Source organism: Bos grunniens, chromosome 21 (genome assembly GCF_055505025.1).
Source record: "Bos grunniens cultivar Pamir isolate PY7600 chromosome 21, Bosgru_T2T1.0, whole genome shotgun sequence".
NCBI classification, from domain to species: domain Eukaryota; kingdom Metazoa; phylum Chordata; class Mammalia; order Artiodactyla; family Bovidae; genus Bos; species Bos grunniens.
Genome location: NC_141185.1, coordinates 46,366,040 through 46,381,995, shown reverse-complemented (window position 1 = coordinate 46,381,995; position 15,956 = coordinate 46,366,040). Strand labels below are relative to the sequence as shown.

General features: G+C 41.8%; 1 protein-coding gene across 6 annotated transcripts in view; it reads right to left on the bottom strand.

The window, feature by feature from the left end:
* The window catches only part of EFL1 (elongation factor like GTPase 1), a 113,951-nt gene extending 98,013 nt beyond the window's left edge, over positions 1–15,938 (bottom strand). For 2 of the 6 annotated variants that reach the window (XM_086364323.1, XM_086364326.1), the window contains exons 1-6: positions 15,213–15,938; positions 14,975–15,084; positions 13,117–13,184; positions 11,451–11,535; positions 3,114–3,247; positions 1,125–1,262 (exon numbers count right to left, since the gene is read on the bottom strand). In XM_086364323.1, coding sequence (XP_086220449.1) covers positions 1,125–1,262; positions 3,114–3,247; positions 11,451–11,535; positions 13,117–13,184; positions 14,975–15,065 — 516 coding nt within the window. In that variant the 5' untranslated portion in view covers positions 15,066–15,084; positions 15,213–15,938. The remainder of the gene's footprint in view (positions 1–1,124; positions 1,263–3,113; positions 3,248–11,450; positions 11,536–13,116; positions 13,185–14,974; positions 15,085–15,212) is intronic. The other 4 variants (XM_086364321.1, XM_086364324.1, XM_086364322.1 and 1 more) reach the window with 2 other exon arrangements.
* Between the last annotated feature and the right edge of the window lie 18 nt (positions 15,939–15,956).

Here is a 15,956-nt window from a genome sequence, read left to right as displayed (position 1 = left end):
AGAGAGAAAACAAAGTCTACTGTTCAAGGATCCTGCAGGCTCCCCATCACCCAACTTGTAAGTCCATCTCTACAAACACTGCTGGTTCTCCTCCTTCCACGGCAGGGCAGGAGCATTCCACCTGTTCCGTGCCTGACTGTCTCTGCAGGGAACTGGATCCACTGACCCAGACTTTCTCACTGCTCTGCCTTTATCATTTCCTTCCTGTAGCAAACAAACATTTTCAACGTGGCCTCATCAATGGTGCCCCACTGTCTTGAAAAAGACACTTCAAACCTCCACACATGGCATACAGGGTTCACCAGAATCAAAGCTGTATTCCTTTCTACTCCCATCTCTTATCACGACTGCACTTGATCTAGTTCTTCAATTGTAACCAATAATTTACATTCTTTGAATGAAACTTGCACCATGTTTTTTCTTTTCTTTATATGACTCTGTATATCTTATTTCTTCTTTCTTGAAGGCCTCTGCTATAATTCTCCCCTGGCACACATTACCTTTCTTCCATCTCAAGACTCCTATTATAAGACTCTCCCTACTCTCCCCTTGCTATTGACCCATTCTGGGTGAGGCAGGCCTCATTTATGTTCTCAAATCATATTTAGGGTTTGTCTCATTGTTCTCCAAATATCTTTTACGTGTTTTTCTCCCCTAACCCACTGTGAGATCTTTGAAGATAGGGACTCTGACCTGTCTGTCTTTATATTCACAATCCTTAGCATGAAGTAAACCTTCAAGAACTCATTTATTCAACATACAGTTATGGTAATGTCTGCTGAATAAATCAATGAATGAAAGCTTTGGTAAAATTTCACCCAAATAAAGGTAATAAAAAAAGCCAAAGAGTTTCCTAATACTGGCTTCACTTAAAAACCCAACCACAAGACTTTAAACAAGAGAACATTAAGACCTACTGTCCAAGTTTTCTATTCCAGGATGCTCCCAGGAGATGGAGGCGACTCCTGAGATGATGCTAGCTCTACTGCCTCTGCCGCGGTATGATGACTCCAACACATTGAAGTGGATTTTCTGCAGCAAAGCCTCATACCCAACCTAGCAACTTCCTTACAACTCTCCTTTGAGCCACAGTTTTTAAAGTACTGAAATAAAGGATAAAATACCTGTTCTAATATATTCTTGAGGTGAGAGTAGGCCTCCTGTGGGGTGAATTTCAGTTCCACTATCAAGCGATCTATCTTATTGATCACTAAAACTGGACGGATGTTTTCGAGCCAGGCTTGCCGCAGAACTGCCTGTGTCTGATTAAAACAGAAAAGAAAATGTAAAGCTCATGATTTAAATTAAAGCACATTAGAAAATCCTGATTAATAAGTAGCTTATTTTCGTGCTCCTCTATCACATACAACTCAGACCATGCCAGTCAGACACAGTCAAAAATATATAACACAGAAGCAAAGAACTGCAGGCAGGAAATTGTTCTTGCCTTTATGGAACTGACAATTTATTTAAGAAGGATAAATAAAAATTGTGTACAAGATAGTAAGAGTTTTGTGAAATTACACACATACGAGAATACACACAGTAAAAAAAACACTCATGCTATAACACACAGGTGGAAAAACAGAGTATGTTCCCAGACGCTCCCTGTGTACACTTTCCTGATCAGAAACCACTTCTTAGCATTAACCACTATTCAGCTGCTTTGAAGTCACGTCTGTTAATTTAACTTAACTTGTCAGGACACCCACCACACCACACAGACTAAGGTTTTGCTTCTCTAGATGCAAGGCCTGTGCACTTACAGGAAATCAGAGAAGTTACAGAACACGTACATCTTCCTGGAATGATCAGATTTTCTCCATTTCTACAAGAAAACCTCATTTCATTGTGCTCTGCTTTACTATGCATCACAGATGTTGCTTTTTTTCTTTTAACAAACTGAAGATTTGTGCAACTCTGCATCAAGCAAGTCTACCGGCGTTCCAATAACATTTGTTCACTTCCTGTTGTTCTGTGATTTCCATAATTCCCATCATACTTTACATTTTTCATAATTAATAGAGTTGTTGTGATCTGCCATCAGTGATCTTTGATGTTACTATTACAACTCAATGAAGGGTCAGAAATGGTTAAGTATTTTTTAGCAATAAAGTATTGTTTTAATCAAGATATGTACCTTTTTTTAGACATGATGCTATTGCATACTTAAGAGACTTCAGTATAGTATAGACATAACCTGAATATACACTGGGAAACCAAAAAAAGTCACGTGACCTGCAATATTTTACTGCAATATTCACTTTACTGCAGTGGCTCAGCACCAAACCTGAAATATCTCCGAGGTATGCCTGTAACGTAAGCTTTTTACTCTTCTTTTTAAAAATCATTAAAACAAACGATGGTACAAGAAGTAGGACACAAAGGTGACAACATTTTTAAAGAAAAAACATAAGGTTTCACAGAAAAATTATTTTAAAAACTGAGATTAGAAAGCCACTCTGAGTTTCATGCTGACCAGAGCTGTATGTTCACTCTGGCCTTAGGGAGAACTATTTGAACTTTGGTGAAAAGGTAAGAAAGTGCAGATTAAGAATCTGGAAGAGGAAGAGAGAGGAGGAAGGGAGGGGGAGAGGGAGAGGGAGGGAGGGAGGGAGGGAGGGAGGGAGGGAGGGAGGGAGGGAGGGAGGGAGAGAGAGAGAGAGAGAGAGAGAGAGAGAGAGTGTGTGTGTGTGTGTGTGTGCGTGCGCATGTGTGCGTGTGCCTGCAGAGTGAGAAACCAACAGAAGAGACTTGCCCATGTAGGGGAGAAGCAGCTCAGAATTTCACTGTCAACAACTCCTCACTGCTGAGAGACTCTTTCACTGGAGGAAAGCCCCCAGAGCCCCCTACATGCGTCTCTCATGTCCACTGAGTCCCTTTCCCAGAGAATACCACAGGCATGTCAAAGGACCTTAAAGTCATTCTCTCTAATATCCCTTCAGAACCTGGGTGACTTAACTCCACCACAGGCTGGAACACTATGGAATGTGAAATGGAAACTAGCTTTCTGGTATCACAGAGAGTCTAAAGTGCCACATCGTCATTGATGGCCAGGGCCTCCTCTCCCCCTGCCTTGTCTAGTTAAACATTTCCAGGCGACCATCCACTACCTGCGGGCAGACCCCTTCCACAGCGTCCACCACGATGATGCACCCGTCACAGATGCGAACAGCCGTGGACACTTCTGAGGAGAAGTCCACGTGGCCTGGAGAGTCTATTAGGTTAATCAGGTACTCCTTGTCGCCTGAAATGAGATTTGAAAACACATATTGAGCAGTGCAGGTATGCAACCCTCCTCCTCAGGCAATTGAGAGCAGGAGAGCTTCTAAGAAATGACTGAAGAAAAGCCCTGTCACATAAAACAAAAGCTGTGAGGGTCTCTAAACCATTCATCATTTTCATAGCCCAACCCTTCATTTCTTTTTTTTTTTTTTTAATTTTATTTTATTTTTAAACTTTACATAATTGTATTAGTTTTGCCAAATATCAAAATGAATCCCCCACAGGTATACATGTGTTCCCCATCCTGAACCCTCCTCCCTCCCCATACCATCCCTCTGGGTCATCCCTGTGCACTAGCCCCAAGCATCCAGTATCATGCATCGAACCTGGACTGGCAACTCGTTTCTTACACGATATTTTACATGTTTCAATGTCATTCTCCCAAATCTTCCCACCCTCTCCCTCTCCCACAGAGTCCATAAGACTGTTCTATACATCAGTGTCTCTTTTGCTGTCTCATACACCGGGTTATTGTTACCATCTTTCTAAATTCCATATATATGCATTAGTATACTGTATTGATGTTTTTCCTTCTGGCTTACTTCACTCTGTATAATAGGCTCCAGTTTCATCCACCTCATTAGAACTGATTCAAATGTATTCTTTTTAATGGCCGAGTAATACTCCATTGTGTATATGTACCACTGCTTTCTTATCCATTCATCTGCTGATGGGCATCTAGGTTGCTTCCATGTCCTGGCTATTATAAACAGTGCAGCGATGAACACTGGGGTACACGTGTCTCTTTCCCTTCTGGTTTCCTCAGTGTGTATGCCCAGCAGTGGGATTGCTGGATCATAAGGCAGTTCTATTTCCAGTTTTTTAAGGAATCTCCACACTGTTCTCCATAGTGGCTGTACTAGTTTGCATTCCCACCAACAGTGTAAGAGGGTTCCCTTTTCTCCACACCCTCTCCAGCATTTATTATTTGTAGACTTTTGGATGGCAGCCATTCTGACTGGTGTGAAATGGTACCTCATAGTGGTCTTGATTTGCATTTCTCTGATAATGAGTGATGTTGAGCATCTTTTCATGTGTTTGTTAGCCATCTGTATGTCTTCTTTGGAGAAATGTCTATTTAGTTCTTTGGCCCATTTTTTGATTGGGTCATTTATTTTTCTGGAGTTGAGCTGTAGGAGTTGCTTGTATATTTTTGAGATTAGTTGTTTGTCAGTTGCTTCATTTCCTATTATTTTCTCCCATTCTGAAGGCTGTCTTTTCACCTTGCTAATAGTTTCCTTTGATGTGCAGAAGCTTTTAAGGTTAATTAGGTCCCATTTGTTTATTTTTGCTTTTATTTCCGATATTCTGGGAGGTGGGTCATAGAGGATCCTGCTGTGATGTATGTCAGAGAGTGTTTTGCCTATGTTCTCCTCTAGGAGTTTTATAGTTTCTGGTCTTATGTTTAGATCTTTAATCCATTTTGAGTTTATTTTTGTGTATGGTGTTAGAAAGTGGTCTAGTTTCATTCTTTTACAAGTGGTTGACCAGATTTCCCAGCACCACTTGTTAAAGAGATTGTCTTTAATCCATTGTATATTCTTGCCTCCTTTGTCAAAGATAAGGTGTCCATATGTGCGTGGATTTATCTCTGGGCTTTCTATTTTGTTCCATTGATCCATATTTCTGTCTTTGTGCCAGTACCATACTGTCTTGATAACTGTGGCTTTGCAGTAGAGCCTGAAGTCAGGTAGGTTGATTCCTCCAGTTCCATTCTTCTTTCTCAAGATCGCTTTGGCTATTCGAGGTTTCTTGTATTTCCATACAAATTGTGAAATTATTTGTTCTAGCTCTGTGAAGAATACCGTTGGTAGCTTGATAGGGATTGCATTGAATCTATAAATTGCTTTGGGTAGTATACTCATTTTCACTATATTGATTCTTCCAATCCATGAACATGGTATATTTCTCCATCTATTAGTGTCCTCTTTGATTTCTTTCACCAGTGTTTTATAGTTTTCTATATATAGGTCTTTAGTTTCTTTAGGTAGATATATTCCTAAGTATTTTATTCTTTCCGTTGCAATGGTGAATGGAATTGTTTCCTTAATTTCTCTTTCTGTTTTCTCATTATTAGTGTATAGGAATGCAAGGGATTTCTGTGTGTTGATTTTATATCCTGCAACTTTGAAAAAAGTCAAATAAATAACCTAACTCTACACCTAAAGCAACTAGAAAAGGAAGAAATGAAGAACCCCAGGGTTAGTAGAAGGAAAGAAATATTAAAAATTAGAGCAGAAATAAATGCAAAAGAAACAAAAGAGACCATAGCAAAAATCAACAAAACCAAAAGCTGGTTCTTTGAAAGGATAAATAAAATTGACAAACCATTAGCCAGACTCATCAAGAAACAAAGGGAGAAAAATCAAATCAATAAAATTAGAAACGAAAATGGAGAGATCACAACAGACAACATAGAAATACAAAGGATCATAAGAGACTACTATCAACAATTATATGCCAATAAAATGGACAACGTGGAAGAAATGGACAAATTCTTAGAAAAGTACAACTTTCCAAAACTCGACCAGGAAGAAATAGAAAATCTTAACAGACCCATCACAAGCACGGAAATTGAAACTGTAATAAAAAATCTTCCAGCAAACAAAAGCCCCGGTCCAGACGGCTTCACAGCTGAATTCTACCAAAAATTTAGAGAAGAGCTAACACCTATCCTGCTCAAACTCTTCCAAAAAATTGCAGAGGAAGGTAAACTTCCAAACTCATTCTATGAGGCCACCATCACCCTAATACCAAAACCTGACAAAGATCCCACAAAAAAAGAAAACTACAGGCCAATATCACTGATGAACATAGATGCAAAAATCCTTAACAAAATTCTAGCCATCAAAATCTAACAACACATTAAAAAGATCATACACCATGACCAAGTGGGCTTTATCCCAGGGATGCAAGGATTCTTCAATATCCGCAAATCAATCAGTGTAATACACCACATTAACAAATTGAAAAATAAAAACCATATGATTATCTCAATAGATGCAGAGAAAGCCTTTGACAAAATTCAACATCCATTTATGATAAAAACTCTCCAGAAAGCAGGAATAGAAGGAACATACCTCAACATAATAAAAGCTATATATGACAAACCCACAGCAAACATTATCCTCAATGGTGAAAAATTGAAAGCATTTCCTCTAAAGTCAGGAACAAGACAAGGGTGCCCACTTTCACCATTACTATTCAACATAGTTTTGGAAGTTTTGGCCACAGCAATCAGAGCAGAAAAAGAAATAAAAGGAATCCAAATTGGAAAAGAAGAAGTAAAACTCTCATTATTTGCAGATGACATGATCCTCTACATAGAAAACCCTAAAGACTCCACCAGAAAATTACTAGAAATAACCAACCCTTCATTTCATTTTAGCTTTCATGCTAAAGCTCCCAAAAGGGAAGAGATTTACCCAAGGTCACAAAAGCAGTCACAAGTCAGAAACATACCCAGGCCTATCTATCAGCTTAGTCACTTCCTGTAAAGGTCACAGGTGCCCCTAGGCTTTGCAACTGGGGAAAGAACACTTGTCTGTTCATCTGGCTCAGAATCAGAATAAGAAACCCTGGAGTGAGAGAAGACTGATGTTCACTGCCTGGCACCCATGTAAATGTCCTAAGCCTCTGCAATCTACTTGGAAATTCTCTATGTTCATATGACCCTAGACAGAAAGTCAGAGATCAAGGACCAACTATGTTTCACCCAATTTCACACTGCTAACATGTGCCATTATCGTAAAGCACAGGGCCTGCTGTCAGAGCCACTGAAAGAGTAAGAGCAGTACACTTTTGTCTAAGTCTTACACACAAACACACACAATTTAAGATGAGAGGCTTGAACATGCTGAAAAGTTGACAGCACCAGGACACAGGAGGTAAGTCCAGAGCACAAGCTTTTCACAGTGACAGCAGGCACTGACAGCAGCACAAAGATACTAGCTGTATTACACTTTGAGGGGTAGTGGCAAATAGCTGAGAATTTTCCTTTTCTCTGTAAAACAGAATGGACAAATGTCTGCTGAGACTGTGGGAGAGGGACTGAGAGGTGGACTCGAAGAGACAAGAGGGTTTAAGAGAGCTCCAGTGGTAGAGAATGCCCAAGGTCTGACAGAGGACACATGGAAGTCTGCCAGTGGCCCAACGACCAGCCGAGAGCCCAGCCCAAGGGTAGGAGGAAAATGTGTAGAGTCAGCTCTACCAAGGGTTAGAGTTTCACTGGGAGGACAGGAGGCCAAGACAGCAGATACACTGAGGGCCTCAGCGAGACTGTCAGAAAAAGACAAGTCTGGACAGGAGGACGCAGAGATGAAATGAAGGATGCCGATGGGGCGCAGGAGACTGAAGAGCTTCCTGAAGTCAAGCGGGTCCCTTGCTACACAGGTGAGAGAGCTGGAAAAGTAAAGACTGTGCAGAAGGGAGTATTTAAATGGGAAATATCAGAGGACCAGTAAGGAGTGATATTCAAATGCAGAAAGCAGCCATACTAGGGGTGGGTGAAGCAGAGGCGTACACATCACTGCTGTTGAGAAGCCAAGCTCAAGCTGTTGAAAGAGGTCATTTTTCAGACACAGGAAAAGCTACCTTGGTGGATTTGGGTAAAAAAGAAAATGATGAACCAGGTGCCAAAGTCACTAATGAATGGCGACCAGGGACTGTAACCAGAAGCTGAGGTGGTGAGAAGGGGTGAAGAATAACTGGATAGATGGTAAGAGTCTCGAAGGAGACGGAGTTTTAAATCAATGGTGGAAGAACTGAACTCTGAACCAGAACCAGGGAACAAGGAGTAGGGTGATCCCATGTTCTCACCCAGGACAGAGTATGACAGAATAAACAGCACTCACTCAAAAGAAGGACGAGAGAGCAGTGACTAGAAAACAGCCAGGCAGGGGGAGGAGGGAAAACTGACAAAAGACACTGAGGATGGAGGGACACAGGTTTACCTTGGAAAAGTTTTCAGAGAAAAGTGTGGGCGGGAAGGGAATAGTGAGGGGTTGAGGGCAGGTGTGAGAAACATGGGGACAAGACGACTTAGAGGCCAGACCACGTGACCTCCATTTGGGGCAGTGACCAAAGACAACAGAGATGGGGGTGATGCCACAAAAGATGCCCTTAAGGAGCCAGAGCAACCTCTTGTGGACAGCAGAGAATTTCACTGAAGGGGGAATCAGTGGTGGCCTGGACTGAATGACTTTTGAGAGACTCCTGGTCCAAATAAACAGGCTGGAAATATATTAATGATTCCTTGGTTCCCAGGACCCCTGAAGTAGGAAATGGCTACCCACTCCATTATTCTTTCCTGGAAAATCCCATGGACAGAGGAGCCTGGAGTGTTACAGTCCATGGGGTCACAGAGAGTCACACATTCATTATGCAGGACTACTGCCACATGCTAACTACTCTGTCTCTGGGAAGGTCTCTTAATCTCTCTGAACTCCGTTTTGCACACATGTAAAATGAGGAGAATCTCCATTTCCCAGGATCGCCATAAGGGTTAAACAAAATCATGCAGATGAGACATGCAGCTCAGAATCAAACCATGGTGCACCCATCTTCTTAGATCTTACATCATCTGAATGCTTCACAAGGTAAAGTGTTCATTATCTTTAGAGGAAAAAAACCTGACCTTTAGTCAAACCAGGCACAGTGGAACCCCATCCTCCAAGCCTGGTCCCAAAGGAAAAGGACAGTGATCAGAAACACAAGTGAATGTTGACGTGTCTGGAAATGACAGTAGCTACTGATACTTGCTGGCCTCGTGTGCATCTGGATGGCACAAGTCAGTGTCCCCAGGGCCCAGTCTTAGAGATTAAGACCAGAGGGTCACAGAGCTGAAACCCTCTACTAGCCCATAAGCACAGACCCCTACGGAGGTGTTCGCCTGGTGGCTCAGATGGTAAAGAATCTGCCTACAGTGTGGGAGACCCAGGTTTGATCCCCAGGTCGGGAAGATCCCCTAGAGGAAGAAATGGCAACCCACTCCAGTATTCTTGCCTGCAGAATTCCCATGAACAGAGGGGGCTGGCAAGCTACAGTCCATGGGGTCACAAGGAGTCAGACATGACAGTGACTAACACTTTCACTTTCTGGATGTGCTTACAGAGGGGCAAACTTACAAGTGGATCTGTCTGCAGACGCCTCCACATCCTTGGTCTCCACATCTGGAGCACATCTAAGCTACAGTATGGCTGCCTCTTGGGTAAATACTGAGTGTCCCCCTGAACCAGGCTGTCAGCTAGCACATATGCCTGAAATACAGACTGAAAGCCTATTAGTGAAAGCCCACTACAATTTGCTCTATACTGCACTTTATCATTTTTTAATAATTGCCAGTTTTTTTTTTTAAAACTGGATGAGTTTACCAAAAATCTTGATGCCTTTTCTTGAAAAAAACAAACAAACAAAACAAAACAGAAAAACACAGGGCATCTGTCAGTTGGAGGTAAAAAGCACCAGTCCCCACCCAGGTGGAGGGGGTGTTTCATGGGTGGACCGAGTCTGTTCTCTGGCTCACAGCAGTCCCACCTGACTGCCTCATTCATGTAGACGTGCTGACACCAGCACCACACCAAGGACTAATGACACAGTACTTAATAATCAAATGAGACTGGTGTTGCAATAAGTATTTAACTCTTTGCGGGTGTGGGGGGAGGGATTTAAGTTGGATACCTACCTCACAGCTTGCAAGCACACACATACACATGCACACTTATGACAGGATTAAATGCAAGAACATAAAATAACTGGGGGTAAAACTAGGGCAATTATTACTTCAATCTTATGTTTTACTGTAAATTTTCTACAACACATATAAAACTTGCAAATTTTTAAAAAATTTTTAAAAAGATGAATCAGAATGAAAACTTCATTTTAGAAGTTCTGTGACAGCAATTATTTGTTCACAGGTATAAAGAATGGCTACAGAGTAGAAATGACAATAGGCCTTTTGAGACTATTTAAAGAACAGTCCATGAACCTTTAAACTCTTCAAGTTCATAAAAATAAGCAGAGATAGGAAAAAAACTGACCACTGAACCATTTGCTGTATCACAGAATTAGGACATACTCTTTAAAATGTGAGAAGTAGTTTTTTAAAAATTAAGGCATTACTTTAAATACATTGGGAATTCATGTACCTAAGAGCTTCAAAACTGGTTTAGTTCAAAACCGTTTTTGAAGACTGACCTCAAAGAGAAGAGTCACACCCCACACAGCACAACCCTTGGTGTTAGTGTCAGGGACATGACACTGTGTCCATTAGAGAAATGAAATACATCTTTACTACTGTCTTCTACTGATCAAAACTCACATGTTGTGTAAAATTTCCGAACAGTACAAAATAAATATCTTGAAAACTGAGTTTTCACATAATCCAGTCCCTGATAATTATGGTTAAGGTTTTGGTATACAGCCTTCCAGGCATCTTCATATACATACTTAATATATTCTTATCATCAAAACACATTCGTGTCTTGTAAGTATTTACCCTGCAACTTGCTTTTTGTCTCCGACTTTATCTTTTCTATATAATCACACAATTGTTGGAACAGCTGCAGAGCACTTCACAGCATGGATGTATCATTCTACTTAACTATTTTCCAAAGACAGATACTAAGGCATTCTTTTCATTGATACAGACATTAGGGTGAATTTCAATGAACATACATCTCGCATGCTCGTATGACTATGTCTGTCAGACAAATCCCTAAAAGTATTACTGTCAGAGTGGCATTCTGATCAGTGGATAAAAGCTACAGTGACCATGGCAACACAGAGCCAAGTAAATAAGACTCTAGATCTAACAGGCAGGCCAGAGGACAGAACGAGGACCCAGCGAGGAAACGGGATGATAAGACTGAGCCAGCAAGGTCCTATGACTCCAGACCTTCCCAGAGAAGATATCTCCACAAGCACCTGGGTAGACAGGGGCAGGTGTGAACTGCCAGTGCTTCTGCCCTCAAGCCAGTCAGAGGTCCCCATCTGTACCCAAGTCTGGACAGCCTGACTCTGATCTGAAAATTGATCATCTGGAAAGGCCAGAATGAAGTTTGTGGAAGGTAAAGCAAAAAAACCTGAGGGGTGAAACTGATTTGGAAAGAGAAAGGAAGACACAAAAGATACGAAACCACTGTTCTGTAAAATGCAGACCGACTTACTTTCCGCATAATGCAGTGAGATGGCACTGGATTTCATAGTGATCCCTCGGACCTGTTCATCTTCTCTGCTGTCCATGTACCTCAACTGTAAAAATGCAACCTTAACGTTAAAACGGACTGGTGTGGACTTTTGTTTTAAATATTTAAATTTTTAGGCTTATTATTGCTGTGAAGTTGTTCACTAGGTCCCACTATTATTACCTTTTAAATCTCTGCAGCATTTTTCTTGCCTGCTGCTGCTAAGTCACTTCAGTCACGTCCGACTCTGTGCGACCTCATAGACGGCAGCCCAGCAGGCTTCCCAGTCCCTGGGATTCTCCAGGCAAGAGCACTGGAGTGAGGTGCCATTGCCTTCTTTTCTTGCCTAGTATCATGTATTTCTTTCTCCTTTCCTTTTTCCTTGATCAGTTTTTAGATATTTATCAGTTGTAATGCAAGATAATCACACAATGTCTACATTGCTAGTAGTTCTTTTTAAATTAACAGGCTTTCTTTTTAGAGCAATTTTAAGTTTCTAGAATAACTGGAAAGTAAAGAGGTTCCTAAGTACTTCTACACACAGTTCCCTCCCTGTTATTTACATCTTACATTGTGTGCAGTGTGATACATGTTACCATCAATGAACCAATATCAATACGTTACTATCAATTAAGGTCTATGGTTTACATTAGGATTCACTCTTTAAATGTATAATGACATGTCCATCATTACTGTATCATATGTTAGTTGTATGAATCTTTTGAAGAACAAATTTGGCTTTGATCTTTTCTACTTCATTAATTTATGCTTTATTATTTCATCTACTTACAGTAGAGTTATTGTACTTGTTCTAACTTCTCAAATAGGAAAAATAAAAGCACTTTATTACTTTATTCCACCCAGTTTTTTAAGCCTCCTCTAGACAGTATCTTGGGCCAATTTCCTGGGGACTCGACCTGCCTCAAAGGCCCCATTCTTCCTTTAGTATCTCAGGTCTACTTTTCAAATTCAATTTTGCTTCTCCATCTCCTCTTCTCTGTATTACCAATCACTGGATAAATCCTGCTGACTCTATCTTAAATTCACTGAAGGAAGGGATATCTTTACTTTTCTACTACAAATAAATCATTCCAAGTCCTTTCAATTCACAGCTAGAAACAAAGATCTCTTTCATTTCCTAAAACAGGATTTTCCTCACGACCCTCATACTTCAGAAGCCTTCTTTTGGTACTTAGGTTAGAACTAGTACTCAGTTACTTCAAGATCATCATAATCTGATACATTTTTTTGTACTAGCACATTTTCCTTTCTCAGTAATTGCTAGGCAAATGTTCCACTTAAAACCTACAAATTAGCCTTTATCCATTTTATCCACATTATTTCCTGCTGTGAAGCATGTATTCCACCTGTGAAATCTTCCACAATCGTGCCAGGTTATCATCTGACTTACTGCAAAAACTCATTCTTGCACTTATAAAATATTAATATAAACTAAAATAAAAGCAATACAAAAATAATTTTTTCTCAACAATCTATTTTATCTTGCTAAATGGACTGCCAGTCTCTTAGATGCATGAACTATGCTCAATACTTTTGAGGTCTTTATGAACACAACAAATGCTTCATCGCATTGTAGATTTGCTAATATTTACTGAAATGCATGTATATATCAAATATAATAACATACCTTGCCTGCCAGGCGGCTGGAGATGATTCCATTGCTAGATATAAGACAGTCAGCCAGAGTAGTTTTTCCTGTTAAAGTAACAATATTAATTTAAATAGACTTTTCTTAAAGGGCAGGGTAGGTAGAGTGCATCTACATATTTAACGTTTAACCATAAGAACTGCTTTACCAAGTATTTCCTATTTACCTACAGTAAGTGAAAGAAGACACAATGAGCATTTTAACTAGACTTTTGAACAGTGCACTGTCTGGAAGGGCAAAGATTCTAGCACTCCACAGTGCTATAATCTGTATCTCCAACTTTAAAAGCTGTCCAATAACTTTTTTTTATTGAGGCATACTTTACACAGGGGCTTCCCTGGTGGTTCAGTGGTAAAGACTCTACCTGCCAATGCAAGATGTGAGTTCAATCCCTGGGGGGTGGGGAAGATCCTCTGGAGAAGGAAATGGCAATCCACTTCAGTATTACTGCCTGGAGAATCCCAAGAACAGAGGAGCCTGGTGGGCTATAGTCCAGGGGTTGCAACGTCAGATACGACTGAGCAACTAAACAACAACCCTTATCCTAGTGCCTCGCTGGCAGGAAGGGGTCTTCAAGATACAGCATAGCCTATCTCTTCGCTTTTATCTCCTCCTCCCTCACTTTCAGGATGGTATATAGGTTCGTCTAGTCAAGGCTCTGGTTTTTCCTGTGGTCATGTATGGATGTGAGAGTTGGACTGTGAAGAAGGCTGAGCGCCAAAGAATTGATGCTTTTGAACTGTGGTGTTGGAGAAGACTCTTGAGAGTCCCTTGGACTGCAAGGAGATCCAACCAGTCCATTCTGAAGGAGATCAGCCCTGGGATTTCTTTGGAAGGAATGATACTAAAGCTGAAACTCCAGTACTTTGGCCACCTCATGTGAAGAGTTGACTCATTGGAAAAGACTCTGATGCTGGGAGGGATTGGGGGCAAGAGGAGAAGGGGACGACAGAGGATGAGATGGCTGGCTGGCATCACTGACTCGATGGACGTGAGTCTGAGTGAACTCCGGGAGTTGGTGATGGACAGGGAGGTCTGGCGTGCTGCAATTCATGGGGTCGAAAACAGTTGGACACGATTGAGCGACTGATCTGATCTGATATAGGTTTTATTTCACACTCCCACCTCTCATCACCTTGCTGTGACTGGGTGAACAAAAAGCAGTTTGAAACCAAGAGCAGGCTTAGCAGGAGGCGATGCTGTGGCATGAAAGCAATGTTTGTCGGGAGCTAAGCACCATGGATCAGCCCACCTTGCCCTCTTGTGTCCCAGCCTCTGGTCACATACATTTCTTTCTCCCCTTCTGACACTATTCCCATTTGAAATGAGTGTCCCCATCTGCCATCTTGAATCACCCTTCAGGGTTCATCTCTAATACTAATTATGCTATAAAGCCTTTTCTTAATGCATTCCTAGCTTCCTGACTCTCCAGCTCTCTCTATCCTTATTATCTACTTTTTGCATGTCTCACTTTGTGTTGCCTCAACCCCCAAATCACCTCTACAGCTGAGAGGGCGCCCTGTTCATAAATTTCTACCATTTGACATAGAGGGCAAAGTACCTTGAACTTAGAACACAGGTTCTGAGAATATTATGTTAAGACTACAGACTTGTTATATTAGAAATCCATTTCAAAAATACTTGATAGTTTAACAAAAACTCAACTTCTCATTTAAAAACCAACTATCTAGAAGAACACCAATCCCTAGTTGGCTGTGTTCTACCACATCAAACTTTTAAAAGAAATAAGACTTTCAACTTAGCATCACTCCAATGACACGTGTGGAGACACACCCCCTTAATTACTGAAAACAAGCTATTTAGAAAGGGCTCTTACCATGGTCTACGTGAGCCAAAACGCAGATATTCCGAATGTTAGCAGTGTTCTTCTGGAGTTGAATCATCTTATCCAAACTATTGAGCACCATGGTCACTTACTTCCTGTGACTAAAAATTAAAGACGTATTACAAATGACTAAAGATCGGGACAATAAATAAGGGCTTTTAATACTGGGAACTGACAAGATTTCTCAAGTTCCTTCAAGTAAAAACCGTTATTAAAGGCAGATACACACCCAGACCTAAGTCCAATTTGAGCACTTCAGCAACTACTGTACTACGACTGTGGATTTTACTCATCGTTCCGGATCTGCGATGAATCAGAGCTCCTTAGGGCTGGGTGCCCAGTGACACCAGGAACTCTGCCCTGTACTCTGTACGGGGGTGAATTTCTCCAGGTCAGTGATGACGTATCGCAAGGGTCGTAGGCAGGAGAGAAGATGCTGATATCTCTCCTTCCGCTCCTCGATCTTTTTCCAAGTCCCTCCTCCTATCACTCCGCTTGCTTTCACTGGAGGGGAAACATTCAGCTTGATGACTGCTATGGAGCCCGAATAAAGTTTTGGGTCACGTGCTTATTTGCTGAGCAGGTGCAATGAATGTCTTTCATTCCTTCCCACATTGGGGAAAAGAAAAAATAAACCCTCATCTCCACCTTCCCTTCTTCATCACTCCCTTCTTCTTTGAGGACTCCGGGTCCACACTGAAAAGCAGTCGGGCGCGAGCGGACACTTAAGCTCGAACGGCAGCCGCTCCCAGACCGGGTTCGCCCCCGGCCTCGCTCCGCCGCCGCGGCGCCCCGGGTCCCCCCACCACCTGGAGCTGCCAGAGGAGGAAGCCCAGCGCCCTGCGGGCCCGCACTCACCGGCTCCCGCCGCCCAACCAGTCCCGCTCGGACCCCGACGCAGACTACACCACGCACCTCGCAGGCACCCACAACTAGCTATCTCCCGAAGGCCCGCGCGCCGAGGGCGGGGCTA